The sequence below is a fragment of the Anticarsia gemmatalis genome, chromosome 19 (genome assembly GCF_050436995.1).
Source record: "Anticarsia gemmatalis isolate Benzon Research Colony breed Stoneville strain chromosome 19, ilAntGemm2 primary, whole genome shotgun sequence".
NCBI classification, from domain to species: Eukaryota; Metazoa; Arthropoda; class Insecta; order Lepidoptera; family Erebidae; genus Anticarsia; species Anticarsia gemmatalis.
Window position 1 is genome coordinate 4,357,627 of NC_134763.1, and position 25,088 is coordinate 4,382,714.

General features: G+C 35.5%; 4 protein-coding genes across 4 annotated transcripts; 2 read left to right on the plus strand and 2 right to left on the minus strand.

Annotated features, from left to right (window-relative positions):
• Window positions 1–177: 177 nt before the first annotated feature.
• LOC142981002 (uncharacterized) lies at window positions 178–14,863 on the minus strand. Its single transcript, XM_076126651.1, has 10 exons — window positions 14,723–14,863; window positions 14,496–14,574; window positions 14,151–14,264; window positions 13,359–13,552; window positions 7,898–8,043; window positions 7,412–7,586; window positions 5,392–5,492; window positions 2,942–3,049; window positions 2,626–2,807; window positions 178–2,535 (listed from the first exon to the last, which is right to left on the minus strand). Exons 1-10 carry the CDS (start codon window positions 14,767–14,769, stop codon window positions 280–282), a joined length of 3,402 nt encoding a protein of 1,133 aa, XP_075982766.1. The 5' UTR covers window positions 14,770–14,863; the 3' UTR covers window positions 178–279.
• Window positions 14,864–15,902: 1,039 nt separating this feature from the next.
• On the plus strand, window positions 15,903–19,819 carry LOC142981107 (isopentenyl-diphosphate Delta-isomerase 1-like). Its single transcript, XM_076126791.1, has 6 exons — window positions 15,903–16,101; window positions 16,928–17,047; window positions 17,324–17,509; window positions 17,779–17,907; window positions 18,338–18,513; window positions 18,907–19,819. The coding sequence occupies exons 2-6, from the start codon at window positions 16,928–16,930 to the stop codon at window positions 19,049–19,051; spliced, it is 756 nt and encodes a 251-aa protein (XP_075982906.1). The 5' UTR covers window positions 15,903–16,101; the 3' UTR covers window positions 19,052–19,819.
• Window positions 19,820–20,536: 717 nt separating this feature from the next.
• On the plus strand, window positions 20,537–22,435 carry LOC142981090 (uncharacterized). The gene is made up of 5 exons (XM_076126772.1): window positions 20,537–20,693; window positions 20,919–21,104; window positions 21,340–21,468; window positions 21,733–21,908; window positions 22,048–22,435. The coding sequence occupies exons 1-5, from the start codon at window positions 20,664–20,666 to the stop codon at window positions 22,184–22,186; spliced, it is 660 nt and encodes a 219-aa protein (XP_075982887.1). The 5' UTR covers window positions 20,537–20,663; the 3' UTR covers window positions 22,187–22,435.
• A 145-nt stretch (window positions 22,436–22,580) lies between these two features.
• On the minus strand, window positions 22,581–24,881 carry LOC142981303 (peripherin-2-like). Its single transcript, XM_076127110.1, has 6 exons — window positions 24,561–24,881; window positions 23,909–24,065; window positions 23,660–23,834; window positions 23,426–23,546; window positions 23,239–23,346; window positions 22,581–22,865 (listed from the first exon to the last, which is right to left on the minus strand). The coding sequence occupies exons 1-6, from the start codon at window positions 24,771–24,773 to the stop codon at window positions 22,581–22,583; spliced, it is 1,059 nt and encodes a 352-aa protein (XP_075983225.1). The 5' UTR covers window positions 24,774–24,881.
• Between the last annotated feature and the right edge of the window lie 207 nt (window positions 24,882–25,088).

Consider the following 25,088-nt stretch of genomic DNA (forward strand, 5'->3'; position numbering starts at 1 on the left):
GGACGGCGGAGGGTTCATAAACTTAAAATTGTTTAATAACTATTCAAATAATAAAATTATTGTCAAATCGAATAGGGCACTTTTAAATAAAAAATAATTTACACTCCAAATTGTTCGTAACAAGGTTTACTCAACTCTACGATTTAATTGAGGGCGGAGAAATAAAAGTTTTCATCATACTTTATTTACACATTATTTATTACGAAAATACAGTTATGAGATTATGTTTACTATACAACTTCTTATAATTACATGTATTTACAACAAATAAATAGACTTTTACTTATGTGATACATGTTCTACAGAACTGTCAGTGTTGTCACTCTCTGCTTTTACTACCTCTCGTCGTAATTGCACTAAATGTTGTAAGTATTCTTTTGGTCTTCTGACTGCCGGCTCTACTCCGTCCACCTTAGTGGTTTCCTTTGAATTTGATAAATAGTTTTCATACTTATTAACTGATTCTTCCAAGCTATTACAAGAATCCAATAGTTTCCTTTCAATACTTTGAAATCGCCCCTCATCGTTATTATAGTAAAGCTTGTTGTTTACATATGGCTTACGTCGCCTACTCCTATAATCTGATGTATCACGACTATCGCTAGAACTTAAATTATCATTCAAATTTTCAGTCGACATATAACTTGGCAAAGTTCTTCGGTTGCTATCCTCAGTGTCGTCCATTCCCAAAAACTCTTTCAAAACTTTTGCTTTTGCCGTCCTATATTTAGGGCCTTTATAAACCGGCACATAGTTTCTTCTGAGACTGCCTAAAGTTTTACTCTCTACGCCTTTTTTCCAAACAAACGAATCTGTGTCAACTTTACTTGATCCCGTTGAATCTGAGTATGTACTTTCACAATCGTTAAACACAGGACAATCGTTCTCAGAACCAGTTACGTCCGAATTACACTCAACTTGTGAAACACTCACTTCATTATCTTTTTCACTTTTAGGTTCCAAGGCTACTGCAATGCCCTGTGCTACCTCAATGTCTTTGAACTTTACGAGTCGTTTTGTATCTCTTTCTTTTGGAGGAGAAAGCACAATATTGTATGGATATATATTTTGATTACGCCCTAGTATCATATTTTTAATCTCAGCCTGGTTAACTTTTCTTGCAACATTAGGACTTACTCTCGGCAGAATGAAATCATCTGCATCAGGAAATTCTTCGTTTTGCTTATTTGAATCCAGAGAATTTGAGTTATCTTGAGGATTGGGATTAACTTTATTTGCTGTGACGTTGACCGACAAACAAATCTCTTCTGGCTCAATCTCTATAACATTGGGAGTATCAGATGTACTATGATTAGTCAGTAAGTCTGGAGTTGATATTACATTAGGTCTCTTATCTTTTTTAATTTTTAATACCACATTTTCAGAATTATCATCAGAACTTTGAGTCTCTGAATCAACGGGATACGTTTGGGATATATTTATACTAATAACTGGAGCAGCGGAACATTCTTCAGCGAAATTTCGTGACTCGTGATTGCATATATCTTTTAATAAACTAGCTCGTTTCTTTCTTCTAGGTGGCGGCACAACTAGTGTTTGCGTACAAGTTTCAGTTTTGGTTACAACATCAGTCATCATGAAAGAATTCTTACATATAACAGGTTTGGTTCCAGTAGACCTATCACTAAAATGCATAGATCCAGTTGGACCCACACCTTTTTCTTTACATCGTGGGGTCATCGGTACAGTTTCTGTCGCAACATCTCTGTAAAGTGTGTAAGAGCGTCTTGTTCCAAGAATATAAGAATGTAAGTCTGTTTGAACATCGATAGCTTGATCTCTCACACGGGTCACCATTCGTCTAGTCTGGGTGTGTGCAGGAATGCCTATCCTTCTTCTATTTCTTATCGCCTTCTGACTTAGTTCCATTAGTCTTTGGCGTGCATTGGTACAGATTTTTAATTCACTCAGCGGTTCCACAATTTTCTTGTCAACGATCGATTCTACTTTTGCAACTGCTGTTTCTTCTTTCTTTTTAAGCTTTGAATATAATCTCTCAGTAACAGACGCAACGATTTCAGCTCGTTGGTTATCATGCAGAATGGTAATGTTAGGAACCTTCTGTTTTTCAGTATTTGGTAAATTATTTATTTGCATTTCACTTTGACTTGGTATATTGTCTGCTATGTTAAGTGTTTCATTTGCCATAGTTTCATCCATGGCTAAAACCTCTTGAGATCTACACTGTCTTCTTTTATGTCTGAGTGGAGCGACCACTTTGAGATCGTCACCGCTACTGGTTCTTTCTAAAGTTGGACCGAACAGTTTATCCATTTCTTTATTGATCTCATTTGTGATATTAATATTTTTCTCCATTGCGTTAATAACATCCGAACTACCGCTCGCAACCGATGACGCAGTTGATTCTGAATTATTGGCGTCTGTTTTCGGACGCATTATATTCATAATGTTTCCTATTTTTGCAGTTTTATTTAGATCATCGTCTTCAATATCATTATTTGTTCGGAGTTTCCAATGTTCTTCGCTGAATACTATTGTACCCGATTCTGGTATCTGTAACAGTCACATAGGCAAAAAATATGAATATACAATGATCATTATAGCCGTCCCCAAAAAGTAGACTCGCAATAAATTGAAGATTACATATCGTATATGGTTCTTGGTGAGTTCAGCAATCAGTTGGTTGTATTGTGCTTGTAGAACTGCTCTCGAAGCGACGTTAGAACTGTTGTTGGAAGCTCGAGGGGTGGGCAACTGTCGAGCTCTGGCTGCCCAGCGTAGAGTTGATGCTGACTCGCCGTAACAGGCTGCGCTCGGCGACACAGCTACATTAAAAAAACTTTAAATAAATTCGCTCAGACTCAGACTACAAGAAAAGGACGGACTACGATGCGATCAATTGTTACTGGTAAAATACACTCAGTTCTAGTTAAAAACGTCCAGCAGTAGGTATACTCACTAGCGATAATAAAAGTGTTAGCGCCGCCCGTAAAGCAATCTTTCAACAGCCACGTGAGAGCAGAGTCACGGTACGGCACAAATCTCCCTCGACCCGAACCTCCATTTACTGTTCAACAATAAACAACTTCAGTCAACAGAACAATTATAGGTAATAACACAAAAGAAATGGTTTAAAACTGTTTACTCCTATAAAATAATAGGTCCATAGAATAAGGGTCATAACATTGACCGCAGATATAAAAGTAATGGTACAATCATTTGCATCAAAACTTCTGTGCGGTCTGTCGATAATTATAATCTGAGACTAAAAAAACAATCAAAATTATAATAATTTATTTATTCAAGAACTCTACTTAATTGAGGAGGAGCTCGTGGCTTAGTTCACAACAGCCGCACGGATCGATCTCTGAGGTTAAGCTACGCTTGCCGAGGTTGTTCCGTGGATGGGTGACCATCTTATACATATCGAGTTCCTCCGTGTTTCGGAAGGCACGTTAAATTGTGGGTCCCGGCTGTCATTTTCGAAAATCTTTGACAGTCGTTAACAGTAGTCAGAAGCTTGAAAGTCTGACATCCAGTCTTACCGAAGGGTATCGTGTTTATACCTAAGTAACTGGGTTGTGGAGGTCAGATAGGCAGTCGCTCCATGTAAAACACTGGTATCCAGCTGCATCCAGTGAGACTGGAAGCCGACTCCAACATAGTTTGGAACAAAGGCTAAGCGAATATATATAATATACTTAATTGCATAAAAAAAATTATTGTAAATGTATTAAGATATCGACCAAAACAATTACCACTGCTGATTCATTTGTGCCTACCTGATATGAACACTAATGGACAGGTTTTATTAAAAATTATTATGTTATGTCTACTGAAAATAACAAAAGGTATTATTTTGCTTGAAAAAGAATGTGACCATGAAAGTTTATCGTACACTAAGGTTCCAATGCACGTGCACAAAATATTTCTCAATATAACAAACATGGAGCTAACGATATTTTCAAACTACAATTTAATTTTGCACTGAAATTAAAAGGTGATTAGTGTGCATAGCTGTAACGCATTTGTTGACATGCAAATGCATAATTAACTTAATTTACTAACTTTGTATTTTGGAAAACTTTTAAAATGAGTTAACTTTTTTACGAACACCGAACAATAACAAAAATATACCCTTAAAATAACGTATTTAGATGCAATGCTTTAAAAACAACATTAAAATTTTGAATAATATATGGTTCTAACTTTAGAATCTACGTTATTATTAAATTAAGTACTAATACCGTTGAGTAGGTACATAGCATTATGTTATTTCATGTTTTGGAGGACGTACGGTTGACTCGTATAAATAATCGAAATAACAAAACTTTGGTAGGTGTCACTTCGCATCGACTTGTAATGCCGGCTCCACATTATTGCCGTGAATTCACGCGCGTATTCTCGCCGTGAATTCACGGACCGACTCTATGCCCTCCACATTCACGGAATGCTCACAATAGTTCGAAGCCCTCCGCGAAATGGACGTAGAAGCTGCTGCTGCGATAACTTTATTTGCTGTGTCCCTATACCACTATAGATATTAAAAACAAGAAAGTTATTAAAAGAAAACGTTCGAAAAGAAGATGGTGGATGACAGAAATACATCGTAACCGGATAAATTAAAGAAACAGTCCAAAGTAAACTGCGCCGGGGCCGTGAATGTGTATGTGTATGCGTGAACGCCGCGCGAACCCTTTGTCACGGGACCGAATACCGACTCTGATCGGGGAACAGGCGTGAACGCGCGTGGACCCCGTGAAAACCGTCCACATTCACGTTCGCGTCTGTTCACGGAGCTTCACGGCAATAATGTGGAGCCGGCGTAAACCGATCGATATCCGTGAACCTAACTTATACTCTATGAACCATTTAAAAAAGTTTGCATGGCTTAACACCTATCCGGTTTTAAAAAGAGGTAATTATATCAAGACATAGACAAGCAAATGAGACTTTTTAACAGTTAAACCGTGTAATTATCTAAATGAGTTCTTAACTACAATTTACAAACGATGTTAAACCACTTCCAGACTGACATTGACCGGCCCTTCCGTTCTAGCGCAGAACTACAAAACGAACATCGTAATTAGGATTTAATTTACAGTTTTTTGGATTGAAAGCAAGTTCATTTTACTTTATACCTGGAACCTTTCATTTACGACAATATAATTGTCGTAATACGACAATGGAACAAAATAATCCTTAAATGACTATACTTTATTAGATCAGATATGACCAATGCCCATGTCCCATTTCCATACGAAATAAATGCTGAAATACTTAATCGCAGATCGGTTTCGGTTTCGTAGAACTTTGGGGTTATTAATTGTACGTATGAAAAATATTTAAAAGCCTCTCCTGAAACAACAAATTAAGCGTCAATCTTGAGTAAGGTCAGCCAAAACTTACCTAGTGCAGATATAACGTTGCTCAGCGCTACCAGTGACTTGTTTATGTTAGCGCCTTCCTTCTGCCGTCCGCCTCCGCAACCCTCCCAGCTTGCTTTCTCGCTAAATAAAACATACAATCAGCTCAAAAATTTAATCGGACTCCAAAGACATTACAAAAACTTTCCCTAACTATCCCTTTTTAAAATAGCCTCTTAACGTCTGTAATCGGAACAAACTACTTAGTTTTTATTGTGTTTATATAAAATGTCAACATTGGGCACATCAAATTTTAATAACTTTAATATAAAAAAAATAAGAGGCATTTTAATTTATTTAAATTTGTAAATATGCATTATGCATAAATTGTGCTGCATGCGTTTTCCTTTAATGTTTTATCATGATACTTTTTCAATTCCATCACCCGGATATTAAGTAAAAGACACAAATTCAAATGGAGGGAAGATCTGGTAGTCTAATATTTTTATTAATTTATGGGATCTAGTATAATGTATGGGAAAATGCAAGTCAGAAAATGTATACCATACAAAAATAGGTAGAGCCGAAAAAGTATACTGAAATACTGAATACTGATTATATATTCCGAAAATACAATCATAAGTACAAATTACTGTGTGTTATTATACAGCAAAGTTATTATAACCGTAAGTAGATAAAAGAACTAATGAAACTAGTCAAGTGTATACCGATACATGACTTGTGAGGCTTCGAACATCTACTTGTCAGTTTTAACCCGATGAAGGATTAAGGGCAACAATTCTGCGAAATTAATACTATGCCGGCTTTTTTATTTTTCTTTATAAGTACTGGTGTAATTGGCTTAAAATATGGTATAAAGAAGTTAAACTTTATGTACGAAACCTGAGTTTAAAACCACCTTTTGCAATTTAGAGATGTCTAAATGTTTGTCGGATTTTTTGCCACATAATATAGGACTAATTTAGAAGTTAGAGCTATGTAACCTATAGTATTGATATTGGTCTTGAATTTCGGGTTAGTTTATAAATCTTTTCATTAGGTTTTTGTATCGATGTGGTTTCTCGTGTTGGTAAAATTGAGTTAAATAAATTAATAACGATTGCATGATATAGGTGACCAACCTATAACAGCTACTTTTAATCCTAGTTCTAGTTCTTATATATTGAGGATGTTTGTATGTATCCAAGATACGTAATAAGTATACATTAACACACAGGAAGTTTCCACGAATATCTATCGCGTATTCAAATCTGTGACCTAGATAGCTTTCATATTCTAATGTTACGTTTAGCATAACTATGTGAATGAATTTATGAATAGAGTGTATTTACTGTATTAGTCCTGGCGCTTAAGGTTGTATTTTAGGAACATTATTAGAACAATAGACATAAGATGAGGTGACTCGACTAAAACGGGGAGTATACGCGATATACCTAAGCATTTATGGTTTTAATACAACCGCAAATTTCTCTAGCTTTGCTTTCCGCAATTCCACCCGCATGGTTATTAAAATGTCCCCTATGTCGTTTAACTTCTATTGCTATACGGATACCTTACCTACGCGTATAAAGAATGGATCTACACAGTGATTTAGTACGGAAGACGAAATAAGGACCTACGTTATTGCTAGATCGTTAAAAAACTTCGTGTTCCAATGCCCGTTCTTTTACTCACTTCTTTCTTTTAATAGGTTTTATGGTAGTAACACCATATTGTACTGGCTCTAACTTTTATTAGAACTTCTAAATTCTGATTCGACTCATTGATATTATATTGCTTATCTGAAAAAACTTTCGGAGTCTTCCTTTTGAGTGGATGTTAACAGTAATATAATAGTAATACTTTAGCGTTCCTTTTCGTTCTTCAGATAGGGACAAAACTATTTATTGATTGGTTGTAGTAGTATTGAAAAAAGTATAAGAATGTCGAGTCAACCACACAGGGTTTCCAATGACATATAATTTTCATCTAGGCAGACTTATTAGCAGTTAGCAGGCCGTTACCTAATGAATGTGTAACAAACAACAAGTGCCTGATGATACCTTCCAGCAAGGTCAGCTAGATGCAGTGTAGCGTGAGGAGTAGCTATCTCCAGCAATGCGTGAGATCGAGAAGAGGTACAGTTTCGCTTCGTGGCCGCCGTCCTACGACGTTTCACTCCTTCAGCTACTAGAGACAGGAGTGCTTCTACGTCCTGAACTGATACCCGCCGCAAATCTAATGTGAATGATAAATAACAATGAAGTGATACAATAATGTTGGGAATATGACACAAGACTTTGTACAGCAAGAAAATGATGCAAACATGCAGATATTATGGAAATAAGTCAAGAAGAAACCGCTATGCATTGTCGAAAGATGGGTTGCCCAAAATACAACCCATGGTAATAAATTAAGGCAAAAGATAACATGGCTTGATGTTACCACGTGACTTTTGCGTAGTCTAATCAAAAACAAGCAGTGAAGCTGTAGCATGAAATCTGTGTCTAGGCTTCTTCTAACTATGGCAGTAAAGTCAGTATACTCACTCTGCACGTAGGTGCCTCTCTGTGGATGTTCTCGCACGCGCAGGTCCTTGCGGGCGTTGCCCCTACGTCGCGGTAGAGAGTGGCACGTCGGGAGCGCGTCTCCACACAGCAAGTCATGCACGCGCTCGTTATAGATCTCCAGGAAACTGGATGGAAAAAAATGTACTGTAGAAAAACACCTATTTCTGCCTTCTGCAAACATGTTATAAACAGCAACTTGCTTAGCAAAGAAAACATAAGTCCTAATATCACGCCTTGTACGCGGGGGCTGAGATCTCTACACATCCACTTTCTCAGTAAATAAATTTATCAAAATGCATAAAAAGCACACTCAGTTCGTCTGTTTAGGTTTATATGTCAATTTATTTGGGGGACACACGGGAATAAACATAAACAGAAATAAAAGCAAATAACTTTGGAGTAGATACAATGGCCCCATTTTTGATCGGTAACGATTTCGGGATACCATTACTCATATACCATGCAAGGGTAACCAAAAGCTATTTATTTACTTCGCTTCCTAGACGGGTGACAGGCAGCATACCGCAAATGATACTTAGAAAACCGAGTATTCAGATAACAATGTAACAAATTCATAAAGTATGTAAAACCACCAGAATTACTAGTATTCTTAGATGGGTATGTTGTAATAATGAATTATCAATTTTGCAACTCAATTAACCATTCCTCGTTTGCATTCCACCGTAAGAAATGTTTCCTGTCTATGTTAAATACGTGCCCATCTTCACCGTTCTTTCAATTATGGCGGCAAGCCTGTCGACAAGTCGTTTGCAATTCGAAATCAATCACGATAGGTCTGATTGATTCTAATCGGTGGAAGATACTTAAACATTTGCAGACGACGAGTAGAATCCCGCATAATCTATAACTCGTACTACAAAAGAAGTTTAATTCTAGGAAAAATATTTTAAAGACATATGGCAGTCAGTCCCAAAAAAGGTTATTTCAAGGGATCACCAAATAAGGGCCCAAAATGTACACAAAATTACAGAAGCTAATTGATGAACTAAAAATCTGTAAGATTTAAATCAGTATTTTTTGGCATTGCCTTTCGTACCTAACAACTTCTTTTGAAGAAAATAACATATTGATCTTGGGAAATACCTGTTTGTAATAATATACTCTTAGTTGTTTTCTTCTAAGAACTAAGAATAGGAATTTAAATTAGATTCAGTCCACGCATCACAAGTTTCACAACTGTGACGGAACTTGCGTGGCTCTTTTAACAGCGTTCAGTCACGATCCAACTAATTATGTTTTAATAAATCATCGTGCAATTTTCACAAAGTGGAAAACTACGTTTAAACTTTGTTTTAACTTTGTAACAATACCTACTAAAGGCATATTTCCGTAATAACTACGTCAAGAAACAGAATGCCTACACCTTATTACTATCAAGATGCTTAATTAAGAAACTGACTTTAGGTACCTGACTGTGTTCAACATACGTAGGTAGTTATTTAGTGCCTTACATAAAAACAAATAAGAATTTTGTCCAACAATAGTTGAATGATAATATGTGAGCATAAAATTAGCTAACATTACTTCAGTATTCCGAAAATAAAATGAGAATACTAACAAAAACGCTTTACACGTTTTATAGTTTCTTTAGTGTTTTCATTTGCGAGTTTGTAGGTAGTCTGTTATTACAGTGAAATAGTAGCCTGAAAACAAATATAACGCGAGGGCGGCACGTAGCCACGTAGCCACGGAGCGAGGCGACCAGACACCTCACACTGTGTGATACAGCTGTAATAAAACAACTCGCCAACACAAAACTTACTGTTCTTCGTGCTTCGATAATTTTGTATTTAATATACAATCTAAATATTTTTGTTGTCGATCTATGAACATTGATATTTATTTCCTATTAGGCTGTCGTTGGTACTTGATGTTTTTAAGCGGAGAAGCTTTTTATGGCGATTTAGAGACTTTAGTAATATACTGTCCTAGTTTTAACGGAAAGTTTTCTTAAATGTTTTATTTTTTTAATGACTGTGTCATTATTTTGCAGTATTTTTAATTGCAATTAAAAATACTGCAAAATAATGACCAAACCCCATAAGCAAGTGTTCGTAGAGTATATGTAAATACAAGACAAAATAACACTTAAAGGTAGATTCTACTGATACCGAGAAATTTATGAAGACTGTTTCAAAAGTGAAAGTTCTTTAATTGTTAATGCATTGTTTTGCATATTAGGAATGCCAATAAGAAGAAGTTCATTACATTTATCAAACGATATTCTATTCCGCCGCTATAAATCAAAGAAACCCGGCGTAAAGATTAATTGTGTTTTATGTCATAATGTGACCAAAATAGCATCAGAATAGGGTGCCTAAATCTCAAAAAACTCCTTACCTATGTTATTTTTCCCAAAATGTTTAAACTTTGCCACGTACAATAGCTTACGGCAGGCGGGAGCCGGCGGGACGCAACGCGACACGGGTGCCTCAGGGCGGCGCGCTCGCGGCCCTAGAACTGAAGCCTTACTAACCGTCACACTAGCTGACACCCTCACACTACCCCTAACTATGTATGTAATACTGCTATATTTACACAAACCATTAAATATGGCACCCAAGCCAAAACAAAGGGTTATTTTAGCAATTTATTTGTTTTGATAGGTGTAGAGTTCGAAGTTCAAACAAATAATTTAAAGTTTTGTTGATTGTTTTCTTGAAGAAAGCAAATTTCTATTTTGTATATTTGCATGCATCGCACTAATTAATATGTTTTGTGGTTACTTAAAAAATTTGAAAATATTTTGTACTTGAAAAGGTGAAAAGAGGGTCTCTGAACTGAAGGGTCAAGAAACCTATAATTGTTAGCTTTAGTACAATTAGCGGTAGATATGTATGTGAAATAAGTTATTTTAAGATATATAATCTTAAATGTATTTTGAACCTTTTTAAAAAAAACAACCCATCTGAAACGTATTATTATTCGCTGTGTTTGTTAATTGTAACTACCTAGACATATACAAAGACATATTATTATATTTATTGCATCACATATTGCACGACGTTGTAAACGTTTTTTAGGTGAACGATTAAAATAAAGAAAATAACTGAAAACAGTTAACGGATTGATTTATTCCATAAAAGAAAACCGGCTCTGTTTGAAAAAGAAAACAACACTGACAGAACGTTATAAGGAAGTTAATAATAATGCAGGCAAAGAATTCTTGCCTCCAGCTGCTATGGATTGTCTGCAGAAATAACAACACCCTCTTAATCTTGATGGAAGGGGATCTTTTAATAGGAACTGCGTATGAACAACGTTATCTGCAGCTAAGCAAGGACATAGCCTATATTTAGAAAAATCTAGAAATTGTATATTCGAGTCTATTTTCAGACTTTTACATGGAATAAAGAAAAATAATAAAAATGATTAACAATACTACATTCCCACGTCAAAACATCTGTCTTATTTTATCAAATAACATGATCGCGTTTTGAGAAAATTACAACGAAACATGACTGAACAGAAGGTAATAAATTAAATTTAAAATTACTAAAACATTTACGTAGGTTTCCTTTTAGTACTTATTTATTGTTAGATTTCACAAAAATATTTTTCCTAGATACTGCTACCAAAAATCCGGAATGAAATAATCCTACGTAATATTAGATAATCATGCAACGCGGAAATTTAAAAGATAGAACAAAAGCATTTCTTATATCTTGTCATTTTCTGTTAAAAATACGACTGCAAATAGAAACGTAATACCGTTAGTTATTGTATACGTAAACTCGACACATGTTCGCGAATAGGGAGATATTAGCACAGATAAAGCCATGATCGCAGGGTGTTAAAGGCTCGCGTGTCGTTTCAACCTTGGGGTCAGGAAGTCATGGTGCCTCTTTATTACCATTCAAACTTAATCGAATACAACTGCCAATATATTACCCGAGTGGTGGAACACTAAAAAAGTTTTGGATAAATCACCCGCAACTAATTCTGGGGATTGTTTACGCGTTGCAATTTGATGGGGTGATAGAATTTTAAATATAGACGCGTTGTTTTCATTACCAACAGTGTAAGAAACTTAGGTTATTGCAATAACTGCCGTATCGTTCATCTAGAGCACGAATACGGTCGAGGTAAGTAATTAAGCACAATATTAATTGTCGTTCTATCCGTTATCGTCCATATAGGAGAATCTTATGGTGCTACAATATATACCTTCCTACTAACTAAAATTTGTACACATCGACAAGTAGGATACTGCACTTGATTAAAAATGTATGATGGTTTATTTAAATAATCTACGTAAGAGTGTCGTAGATATTTGATTTCTTGACGTAATCCAACACCAGGAGGTGCCGATTGAGTCCGATTGCAAACTTTCACTTCGATTATGACACGAGGTTAGGCCTAACTCTAAGATGAACTTGACCGCAGTTCAGATTTCGCAAATGGCACAGAGACTGGTGAATGTTTGCACTCATTTGAACTTGGCCCGTTTCCACGAAGCAGCATTAACTACTTGAGTTTAAAACCTTTTATTACACAAGATGTTTTGAAGACCAATGAATGGATATAATGATCGCATAGAATACCAAGGCTACTTAAAATAATACTTAGCCATTTTTACATTAAAAATAAAAGTACAGCGATTATGCAGTAATCAAATAATTACATCACTGACCCGCGTCGAACTGATTTCGTAAGACATTGCAACCAAATATTGTTATTGAGCCGAATATGTGAATAGTGTTGTATTGTGAATCAAAAGTAAACATTTACTATAAAGAAAAATATATAACATCGATAATACTACGCACAATTCAATGCCTGCAATCATTTACCGTAGAAAAATCGGCGCCTGTGAAATAATGACGCGACACCCATTTCATTTTGACAATGGCATCGCGTGAGCTAACACCTATGGCTTCTTCACACGAAATGCATAAATGATACAAACAATTTACTTTCCAAAAACACACTGCTTTTGGAAATGGACGTTGAGAAAACAATAGCTATTGAAACGAATACAGTAAAACACATTAAATAAACAAACGCAATATCACACAAACTTCGATTATATTCTACACACAATATTATTATGTAACTATTACAAAAATATCTTTCTTATTGAGATTATTGTTTCAATTCAACCGTAAAGTCTTTATAAATATAATACTTAATCATAGAATCTCGTCGGAAAATACAACAGTTGTATGATATCAAATGCATTACACCCGGCTTTGTTGTTTTGTTATCTACAAAATATTGAGCAAGATATCAATTTTGTCTAAGTACTTCAACATAATAACATTTCATTCTGTAACATACACCTGAGAAGGTAGGTCTCAACTACTACAAACGTATTTGGTCTATTGCTGATGTTGAAGATATAAAAATCTTCGTGAGTACGGATAACATTCATTGTTGTAATATTTAAGGATGTACATAATAAACAAACAGGCGGTACCTTATAGAGTAATCATAGCTATGTTGTTTCTCTTCGAACAACGCCTTGCAGAGCCTCGGTATCAAGCCGGGCTGTGCTTCAGTGCCAATCATCGTGTGTGTCTTGCCGGTGGCGCTCTGGCCGTAAGCCAGAACACACGCTGAACAGCCCTGCAGCACGCTGGTTACCACCGACCGGCCGATACTTTCGAACACCTGGCAAGCACAAAATATACAGTTAATTCATATTGTGTTTGAAGGCCAAGTGATGATTCCTATTTCTTTTAAAGACAACTCCCGCACTAAAAATTGCTCTTGTGTCGCGGGGACTATTACAAACATTCAAACAACGGACGCAAAGTATAACCAGATCCGAAACAATTATTTGTGAATCGCACAAATAATTCCTCCGTGTGGAAATCGAACCCACAACCTCCCGGCGCAATGGTATTGGCGTGGTGACCTAAACCACTGCGCCATGGAGCGATTTGGTTTAAGGTTTTCTGCTCCTGAGGAGTTAGAAAAAACAAGAACTTTGTGATTCTTCTGAATGCTAGCTGAGGCTAGTAGACAGTAGTGACTTATTACGAATATACATTTATACCATACTACTGATAACCCTGATAACTGCATTTTTGTTATGGGCTAAGGGTACCTATGTGTTCCCAATTTATGGAAAAAGGTTCGACTCCCAGGGACATCACACATCGGAGCAATTGCTTCTCATATGTAACCGTGCTATCGATGAAGAAGGAATTGCTTCCTGAACAATTATTAATCCCAACGTTACACGACAAAATTTTGATTTACTCACTCTCCCCTGAGAAGCATAGGTGGGTTGTGTGACAGGACAGGAACTATCAAACGTGTAGTCAGCATAGTATCGCCGTGTGCGTTCCCGACTGTCGCCAGCGCCTGACAAACTGACCTGAGCAAAATAAACAAATAATATAAAAAATCTTGCTCATTTATAGGTAGGCACTGTGAATAAATAATAGAAAATGTGATTTTAACTAAGATTACGTTCTTCCTTTCAACTCAAAAACATAATATCTTTATCAAAAAAGTTGTAGATGTTCAGGTATAAAGTTTTACCTAGGTATACATGTGTAAAAAGTTAGGAACTTATTACCTATGGTAAATAAAACACGAAACTTACTTTTATATTTGTAATCGTCACAGTGTTATCGTCAATAACATTTACTACGGACACTCGTTCTTTTTCAGACTTCAGTTCTCTGAAAACAAAAATATTGAATGTACCTTTTATAATTTTCAAAAATAATAAATCAAACATTTGCGATTTGCGAACGTAACAGTTTCTTAACGTTCAAGTTAGGCGCTGTAAGTCAGGTTTTATTACTTTTAGTTTTTTTGCTAACTTACTTTTCTGTAAACGGTCTAACTCTTATCGCTAATTTAACATTAGACATTTTTTATCACGCTGTATTTTTAATAGAAAAATCACAACACTACAATTTATTTGATATTGTTTTACAAAATAACTGAAAATACTGCACCGGTGATGGTCGGAAGATGTATAACGAATGCAGTCAAAAGTTCAAGCCCCGTGTTGTTGGACAAAGTTATTTTGAGATCGACGCGCCCTTCCTGTGGTTCCTAAACACAAGGAAACATAATTAACGTAAAAATAGATCTCTATTCCGTGTCCATTTGTATCCATGTCCGTGTATGACGAGAAAATATTTTCTCCTTGTAATTCGTAAACATTTGTAATTCGTGCTTGTAATTCGTAAGAGTTCGATAAAATCTCTCTGAAATCAGATACACGTTACCTATCTTTATTATGCATGGATCTCAGAGCGTAACTAGCTCTTTTTCATAAAACTAGAAAATAAAATCATGTGCTTATAACTTTCATACTGCAATAAACGCATTTTATAATCTAGAATCTGGGCGTAAATTAGCACACGCTTTACCGTGAAGTTAGACAAAAAAATGTAAGGTTCTACAGTCTAAAACCAGTGGTATCTCCAAAACTTACTTTTCCTTCTATAGGTCATAAATAAATTATGCAAACATGGAAAACTGCTAGCTCCGGGAATCGAACCCATAACTATATCCAGGCTTACAGGCAGTATGCAACTGCTTTTCTTCTGCTTTTGCCTGGCAACTGCAGCTAAGCACTATCACTTAGAGTCAGAGTAAGAGTCAGATTTTTCTCTGTGTCCTGCGTACGAATCCAAGTTGGTAACTTAAACTTGAATTTCCGAAACGTTACTGCAATTATCTACCTTCCTACCTACAAATATTTCAATGAAATGTTGTATAATTATTCAAAGTACGCTATTAATTATTTTTGATAGCGGCGTATCTACAACAAAACTAGCATTTTAATGTTATGACTGTGTTGTTTGTTTAGTCTACATACAAGTTGACTGTATGTTCTCATCAATCATGTTATCTTTAGTTACCGATGCAATCTCATATCGTTATCGATAGCAATGTTGCATAAAATACCTATAATGAAATGTTATTTATATACTTTTAGCTCTTATCAAACATTTTTTTATCAGGATCGGTTCTGCAATGGTATAGTTAGTATGATTATTTAGTAAACTACAATGCAGCACCACTTGTTTATGGACATCTCTATCGGTGTTGTGGACAATTGTGTCAGACAAGCTGTCATGTGTCAATAAACTTTTGCTGTCATTTCGGAATTTATTTCAAGAATTCCGATCGGTTTACGTTGTTTGCGTGTTAATTATCAATTAATAAAACCAAATAACATATGCAGTAAGGTAAGATAATTGTTAATTACAATTCACACTGGACTCGCTATAATTTTATTAATTCTTATGCAAATAATAACCAAGTTTTTTAGTACCGTTCATTTACAAGAAGTTCGTAAATGCTTATTCAATAACTGGTTGCATTCCACTTTCTTGTGCAATTTTAAGTGTATGGTACTATCAGTTTTCAATTTATTAAATTGTAATTTTGAATACAAATTTATAAACAAAATACCGCAACGTTACATTTTACCCAATCCTTGGTTTAACATACATACTTTCTTGAAGTACATAGACGCTGTTTCCAAAAGTACCTCATTGATTATCACTAATTAACTGTGTCATAAAGACATGGTGTTAATAAAAATTCTATGCACACCATGACAATAAATATATAAATGCAACTGTTACACTTCTAAGAATCTAAAACTTATATAATTTAATTATTATCTCGACTATTAATATCTAGTTTCTTGTATATTCTCATTGAATAAATTAAAAACTCAGCTGACCTTGCATTACATGTGATTTATCAAACAACACTGAAATATGTTCCTGTTCAAGTCTATAGCATATTTCTAGAACTATTGTTGTGTAAATAGCTATTATATTTTTGATGTTTATCAAGGTCTTAAAAATAAGTATTGTCATAATAACAAGAAGGATTTTTCCTGTAAATAAATGTCATACATATGAAAATATATGTGCATAGTTTTTTGTTATCTGATTGGAAAGTATACATAGGTAAATGTATCATTAGCATTACAATACCCTTTGAGATGTGTTTAGAGGTTGAGGTGCCATGTCATGTTCATTTCTCTTCTAATATCCCAAGATGTTGGTGCGGAGGTTTACGAGAACCTTGTGGAACACAGTGAGGGTGGAGAAAAGACTGCTAGCTTCAGAGCCTGTTAAACCTCAGGTTGAAGAAAAAGACAATACAGATCCTTCACAGGTAAACTAGTACAAATAAATTTCACCCATTGCTATTGTGTTGCTGAGCAAAACTTTTCTCCTGGAATGAATGGCTACTCCATAATTCCATCATACAGGTGGTGGTAAGGAGGTAGAAACAAACTTGAGTTCAATGTACGTACCAACTAACCCTTTTTGCAAAAGAAATTAATCAGTAAATATCAACACCTTCAATATAAAGTCATACCACCTTTTTTATCGTCATTAAAGTTGATAATAGATACCAAAACAATGTAGGTGTTTATTTATTTTGCAGTTAGAAGCCTTGGACAAGGACATATGTTTATTAGTAGATGAGAAGGATAACTTCATAGGAACAGCTACGAAGAGGGAATGTCATAAAGTAGGAGATGATGGTAAAGTGTTACTGCACCGAGCCTTCAGTGTGTTCCTCTTTAACAAGAGAGGGGACATGCTGCTACAGAGGAGGTCCAGCCAAAAAGTAAGAGTAGTTTTTATCCTGTTTAACTTAAAATATGTGTAATGTTGTGAATATAGCTACACTGAGCTCATTTGTACAGGACAGTGTAACATACTAAATCCTAATGAAAAAATTTATTTTTTTATAATTAATGTGGCTCTTTATTATTGTTTAAACACTACAAAAAATGGTTACTGCACAATTAATGATGAATAAATTGAAAATTAATATTAGTAGTGTTATTTTCTTACAAATTGTGACTGGGTGAAGAATGACGTGTATTATTTCAGGTAACATATCCAGACTACTACACAAACGCTTGCTGCAGCCACCCTCTGTACATAGACGGTAAACCTGAGGACGTCGTCACGGCCGCACGGCGCAGGCTTAACCACGAACTGGGAATACCTCTCGACAACGTAAGATATACTATAATTTCAATTGAATTTATATTTTCGCGTATATTATATTGCGGCAGTTAAGATCACCTGATTCTCACCACATTTTATATTTTTCACAGAATTGTTTCCTATTATCAGATTTCAGTAATATCCTGAATATACTTTTTATCATATTAAATCTTAATTACTATGAGTGATGTTCAGAAAATGTTTTAACTCCTATAAAGCATACAGGAAACATGACATTTATGCATGGCTTTTGCAAAGTCGATCTATTACTCCTATGAAATGATTGGAGCGATCTCCGTTTTTATTTTTGCTTACTCTAAACATTATGGACACAAAGACCTAACCACTGGCGCATCTCGGCAGACCTTTGCCCTCTAATAAAACAGTGACGGGGAAAAATCTTCTATGTTAACTAATTTAATATGTTATGTTTGTTCAGATGGACCCGGAACAGTTTACGTTCCTAACACGGGTGCACTACCACGACCCCGGCGATGGCGTGTGGGGAGAGCACGAGATCGACCACATCCTCTTCTTCCAGAGCGACGTCAAAGTCAAGCCTAACTCTAACGAGATCTCCGAGTACTGCTTCGTGCCTAAAGCTGAGTTTAACGCGTAAGGACTTAACTATTAATTATTACTGACACTATGCCGTAGATTCTTCTTATTGCTTGGATTTTCGCATACACTGCAAGTGACTCCGCCATCCGTCATTACAATTACGTCATATGTAAAAAAAATATTCTCTGGATTTTTGCAACTTGTATTGTATTTCAACTCAGTCAGAAACATGGCAGCTTAATGACGCGTCGCGCTATAATCGATCTTTAGTATGCCGTTTTAATCTACATGTCACACGAGTTGAATTAATATAATTATAATTTGATTTACTCTTAGTATCTTCGCCGCGCCTCCGTTAGTTTGTGTCGGTCTTACAATGCTTCTCTGCATCACCCTTGACTGTGTATATGAAATTCAAAGGTTATAAAATACTATATGTTTCTTCAGGTATCTACCAACTCTAGAAGGTCCTATAACCCCATGGTTCAACATGATACGTCGCCACAGACTCAAGTTATGGTGGGACAACCTCCATCGTCTCAAGGAACTCGCCGAGCCTGACAAGATACAGAAATTCATGAATGAAAAATAGTCTTGTGCCTCACATAAATATAACTTAGATACATTTCAAATTTATTTATTGTTTTATCAAAGGAGAATGAGTAAACTATCTACCTTTGGCATTGCATTTATTGAAAACTGTTAAAATATATTTTATTTATATCATGGTTTTGCTGTTACCACAACGCTGCATTGTAGCCTCTCGTCACGGGGAAGAAATAGATTAAACCGCATTAGACATTCTAATAGTCCTCCAACGATGGATATATGACGTGCGAAATCACATCGCAGGTTTCTGCGCGAAGCGAAAATGTTGTATTTCCACTTGTATATTGAAGCTACACGCGGACTGTATGTAAACCAAATATAACAGATAAAAATTAAGGTGATAAGATTAAGTGTTTATTATTGTTACTAACACTCACGTCATAACATTTATGAAATTACGAGCCATTAATTTGTTAAATAGGGTGTTAGGGAATTAACAAAGCTAAATTATAAGCATTTAGGCATTAACGTTCGTGTTATTTTAGATTTTAAGTAATAAGTAAATAATATTTGGGATAATAAAAACAAGAAAATCGCTCATCCTCCTTTGATTCATTGCTTATTTTTTATTTAAATGTGAAATTATGCTTGTTAGCACTTACTGTAAATAGTTGAAACTTATGTTAGTAAAAGGGTGCTTTCAAATTATAAAATGAAATGTTTATTTTTGAAGAGAATCGTCATAAGTTTCATAAATCTGTAAGCTCTTTATTTAATTACAATAATATAACAATAAAATATTTATTATAAATTCAAATGTTTTATTATTAAATTATGCGTACCTATATTATTGTTGGATTTGTAAACATAACTTAAACGTACTTCAATGTAAACAGGTAGCCGTATAAAATATTCAGTCGAGCAGCATTTCGGTGTAAGACTGTCTGACTGCGAAGTTCATACATGTAATAACTACTGGTGATCGTGAAATAAAATAAGCGAAATGGAGTTTCATTGCTTAATTATAAAAGCATCACCACATTAATAAGACACGATTCTTCTCGGCGCGTCCATTTGCTTTAAACTCTGAATCTACTATACGAAATTTCATGTGGGTTTCATCAATGGGTACAGGTGAAATGGTAAAGTTTTTTTATAAAATAAATTTTGTACCGACAAGCTATATTATAACGAGAATATTATTCTTAAAACGAAAAATTTGTGGTGACAGTGCTTCATCATACTCGACGGCAAAGCTGTTCTTTGACCGTTTGCTATACTTGCATTTACATAAAATGGCATCGAAATCATGTATCACACCTACCAAGAAATTAATGGATTCTATACTTATATTCATGGGTACTTTTTTATCTATACAAATATCTCATAACTGAGTTGACATCGATTAATTAAAATATTATTCTGAAGGTTAAAACGTTACACACAATGCCTCATTAAGTGCCTTTTTGTTAAACAACTCAATAAAATAGGTATCTTACTATATTTTCTACAGCATTGTGGGAATTGCTCAGTTATTTCAGGGCACGTTAAGAGTGAAAACTTATAAACAATTTAATCAGTTTCAGCAGTTTTGCGAGTTACATTCAAATTTGGACTAAACGTTCGTGAGTGAGAGTGTGAGGATAAATAAAGTGATGGAGATGAAGGAGATATCAGCAGTCCAGGTTAGTAGGTACAATGTTATAGATATGTCAACGAAAATATTAGAATAATCATACTTCTGATGCCGGTCACCGCCTGATGGCAAGGTCATTGTCCTTGTCCTGAACTCATGAAGTGGGTTTAACACCACACAAGAACTAAGTACGACAGACACAAATAAATTTAAACTGATGTCATTGGGTACCCTCGCCTAGTGTTTGCTGTACCACTCGACAATTTCTTTTCAGGCTGCAGCCCTCGATAACGAACTCTGCTTATTGGTAAATGAACAAGATGCTATCACTGGATCAGCCACCAAGAGAGAATGCCACAAAATCGGACCCGATGGGAGTCTGCTACTACATAGAGCTTTCAGTGTGCTTCTGTTTAACTCAGCAGGAGAACTCCTCGTACAAAAGAGGGCCAGTCAAAAGGTAACTTGATAAGAATAAGTGGGATGAACCCCATGAGTACCTACTTAACCAATGTTTAGGTACTACCTACTGTATTGCAAAATAACTGGTATTGTAACTGGTAATAGGTAGGTACCTCCAAAAAAATAAAGACATTATCACAGTCCCTTGCCTAGGTACTTAAAAGTCTACGTAGTCTATAAATCACGTACCTAGGTAACTCAAGTTACTAAATAACATGTTCTGAATCTTTCAGGTGACATATCCAGACTGTTTTACAAACTCATGCTGCAGTCACCCTCTACTCATAAACAGTCAGCCCGAAGACGTCATCACCGCTGCGATTCGCAGGCTCAACACGGAGCTAGGCATACCAAGCGAACAGGTAAGCAACACAACATTTGTACTTAAAATTGCTTTTACTATTGATTTCTGTAAAGGTACCTAATCTCAAAACATCCGTACCTACCTACAATTCTACAAAAGTAATAAGTGAGTGAGCGGCTACTACTATAAAAACTCAATCGCACTGTTAATAAAAAACTCGATTGAACAAATTCCTGATCTGCTAGGTAAGTACTCCGTACCTATAGTAGGTTTCGTAATTAGTAAAACGTTATAAAAATAGATCAACTTTTTCTGACTTCAGTTAAAGCGAGAAGACTTTACACTAATCGGTCGCATCTTGTATATGGACACTGGCGATGGAGTGTGGGGAGAACATGAGCTGGACTACGTGCTGATAATACAACGGGATGTCGATGTAACACCCAACCCTGACGAAATTGCTGAAATACAATACATCTCTAAGGATAACTTCGATAGGTTTGTCGTTACACTACACTACTACGAAAGTCAGTCAAACATAAAATATTTCAGTTCCGTGAAAGGGAATAGGAGTTCTCACGTGGGTACTGATGATTTTTAATATGTTTGAAAATACATTTATTTTTTACATTGGCAGCTTTATGGACAATTTGAAAGTAACGCCATGGTTCAAACTGCTGCACCAGCACTTGATGCGACACTGGTGGGACAATCTTCACCGTCTACAAGATATAGCGAAGCCACACAACATCCATTCCTTTATAGATATTAAATAAAATATTTTTGAATTAAATGGGTAACTAAACCTAATATTGTAAGGCGCATTTATAAATGTAGCTCTGTCGAAATGGCCAGATAGGTGATGGTTTCTTTATGTGTCCCTGTTACCGATATGGATGAGTCCTTTAATTATTTAATAAAATTTTTACATACTTTGAATTGACATATAATTATGTAATTGCGTTCGTAAAAAACTTAAGTAAGTACTAGTGTAGGTACTTGTTAACGTAATTAGGTGCTAAGACTAATATTTATTGAAAACTTCTAATCTTTATGAAAAAAAATTTTTAATAGATAACTTAAAACAGAAATAGTTTTTATAATATATTCGTCAATATTCCATGCATTTGTTTTTTTTTGTACAAAACCAGCAGTCAGCGTCACACCCGCCTATTCATAAATAGGTTTCAATAATTCATCAGAACTATTAACATCTGAGGCTGAAGAGTTATATCTTTTTCTTCCTCTCCTGTAAGACAGTGACACCCACTGTAAGGTTCGTGCTTGACGAAATTTCTTCTTTGTAAGTACTTTTTTACGAGCCGTATGCTTGGGTTGTTCAGTATCGGTCAGCGACCGTAGCAAATATGCGCGACATGTCATCATCTGATTGCCAAAATGAAGACCGCTTCTATAAGCGGTATGGAGGTACCTCGTAGCTATTACTTGCATAATCTGCTGAATAATGTCAAATATCATCATCATTGGACAACTCACATACGGTCATTTGATTCCAAACTAAGCAGAGCCTGTACTATAGTAACCTAATAACTGATAAACATACTTATATACTTCTAAATACATACTTATATAGATAAATTAAGAACTAGTCTCATCTAACATCAACAAACACAATCCGCTCATCACACAAATATTTGTCCCGGATGGGATTCGAACCCACATCACGCGGCGATACAGTAATTGCGGCGAGGTGATCACGTTAACCACTGCGCCAAACGTGAATGATCGACTTTGTTTCAAGCATATATATGTTTAACACTAAATTATAAAATTTAGTGTTAAACATAAATAAATAACTAATAATTACCATTGCGACTATTATGAGAGCTGTAACAGCATTAAATCGCCAGGAAACAGACATCATTTCGCTGATCAATTTCTCTTCACATCCTGCATTCCATATAGTTAATTGTTTCTGAAATATGTGTGGACACCGTCTTGAACAAAATGCTTCAAAATAAGCAATTTATTAACTTGTGAAATCTTCGACATACCTGAGGGTTGTACTTGTAGATAGTACCCACTTTGGTAATACCGTGATGGATGCAAGGGTACAACTCGTCCATAGAGCAACAACTGTATGGCACGTTGTCCGAAACAAACTTATGATTTGATCTGTTACACGATTAATGTATTTTTCAGAATATTACCAAATTGTATGGATTCTTATAGAATAATTACGACAGTAATTGAAGAGTGTAATATAATTTTATTATTGTGATACTAACAAAGCATGTGCGTCAATTCGCTCTCCATTACTGTACCACGGAATGTAGAACCACTCTTGGAAAGAGACACGACCACAGCAATGAAACCTCGTTTGTAGTCTGTCTATAGCCACTTTAGATGGTAGATGGCTTGAATACCTGAGCATAGCTTTTGTGATACCACCTTTTATTTTTGCTGAAACATGCAGCGAAAAAAATATCAAGCTATACATCATTTTTGTAGGAACAAAACTAATGTCCAGTAGGTACCTCGTATTATAGTCGACTGTAGGCCGGAATAGAACATGATCGCCAGAAAAATAATAATCATAATGATGAGAGCCCATATGTAATAGAAAAGTCCGTTCGTCACATCGTGTTCTTTCTTCGGCAGACCAGCTTTGAACAACTGATACAACCCATACAACTAAAAAAACATCATAAGTAAGTAGGTATTATTTGTAAATGTGTCTTGACCAGGCCAGTATGGCCAGTCTAATAAACACAGGTTCTGAAATAAGTAGGTACCTAAAGAAATTAGAATACCTAGGTACCAATTTCCTAATTTAAATCGAGTTAGCAGAATACGATACACGAGCTTTTTCGATAAGAATCAATAATGAACCATATTGGTACTTGTGCTTCTGATTTATCCTCAGATTATTTATAATTACCCGGTATGTCTCGAATATGAACCGGGAAACGTAGTGTTGGCAGGCCCCCCACAAGATGGACCGACGACCTGGTAAGGGTTGCCGGAGTCCGATGGATGAGGGCGGCCCAGGACCGGTCCTATTGGCGCTCGATGGGGGAGGCCTTTGTCCAGCAGTGGACGATTCCCGGCTGAGATGATGATGATGATGATGTCTCGAATATAGATTATACAGTAGGATGTGCTACTATTAAGTGAAAACATGTTTACCTCTATAACGACAGCAATAATAGATCCACAAGCAATAATTACAGGTATAGCGTTTCCATCGGGCCAACACACAAGATCTAATAAAGTTCCTTCTTCACTTCGTATTCCTTCCGAAGTATTTACTAACCATATCAAATAGAATATTACAACGGGCATGCAAGCCATCATAAGCATCCTAATATTATTAAACGAAGCCCAAGTTAAGTACATCATAGAAATGTTGCTTATTTATTAAAGGAAAACCTTAAAGTATGTATTATTGCAGTCAATAATATAGTTTTTTTTATAATTCAAGCTTCCTATTTCGTGATGGAACGTAAAGACGTGATGTGACATAATCCACCAATGAGTATTCACCCAAATCTATCAGTCTAAAAGTAAATTATTATTATAAATAAGCATCTACTTACCTATATTTTTTAAAGCCCCGTATGTTTACGAATAAGTTTGTTTTATATCAACTACTTGGGCACTCATTCTACAAACTTCAGGAATGTAGGTAGGTACGTTATACATTTAAACACTCCT

Coding starts and splice junctions, on each gene's coding strand:
- LOC142981002 (XM_076126651.1), bottom strand. CDS start 14,769: ATGTCTAATGTTAAATTAGCGATAAGAGTTAGACCGTTTACAGAAAA. Junction 14,575..14,722: donor GTTAGACCGTTTACAGAAAA/GTAAGTTAGCAA, acceptor TTTTGTTTTCAG/AGAACTGAAGTCTGAAAAAG. Junction 2,536..2,625: donor CCAAGAACCATATACGATAT/GTAATCTTCAAT, acceptor TGACTGTTACAG/ATACCAGAATCGGGTACAAT.
- LOC142981107 (XM_076126791.1), top strand. CDS start 16,928: ATGTTGGTGCGGAGGTTTACGAGAACCTTGTGGAACACAGTGAGGGTG. Junction 17,048..17,323: donor ACAATACAGATCCTTCACAG/GTAAACTAGTAC, acceptor TTTATTTTGCAG/TTAGAAGCCTTGGACAAGGA. Junction 17,510..17,778: donor AGAGGAGGTCCAGCCAAAAA/GTAAGAGTAGTT, acceptor GTATTATTTCAG/GTAACATATCCAGACTACTA.
- LOC142981090 (XM_076126772.1), top strand. CDS start 20,664: ATGGAGATGAAGGAGATATCAGCAGTCCAG. Junction 20,694..20,918: donor AGGAGATATCAGCAGTCCAG/GTTAGTAGGTAC, acceptor ATTTCTTTTCAG/GCTGCAGCCCTCGATAACGA. Junction 21,105..21,339: donor AAAAGAGGGCCAGTCAAAAG/GTAACTTGATAA, acceptor TGAATCTTTCAG/GTGACATATCCAGACTGTTT.
- LOC142981303 (XM_076127110.1), bottom strand. CDS start 24,773: ATGATGTACTTAACTTGGGCTTCGTTTAATAATATTAGGATGCTTATG. Junction 23,835..23,908: donor ACAGTCGACTATAATACGAG/GTACCTACTGGA, acceptor TGCATGTTTCAG/CAAAAATAAAAGGTGGTATC. Junction 22,866..23,238: donor CTCTCATAATAGTCGCAATG/GTAATTATTAGT, acceptor ATTATTCAGCAG/ATTATGCAAGTAATAGCTAC.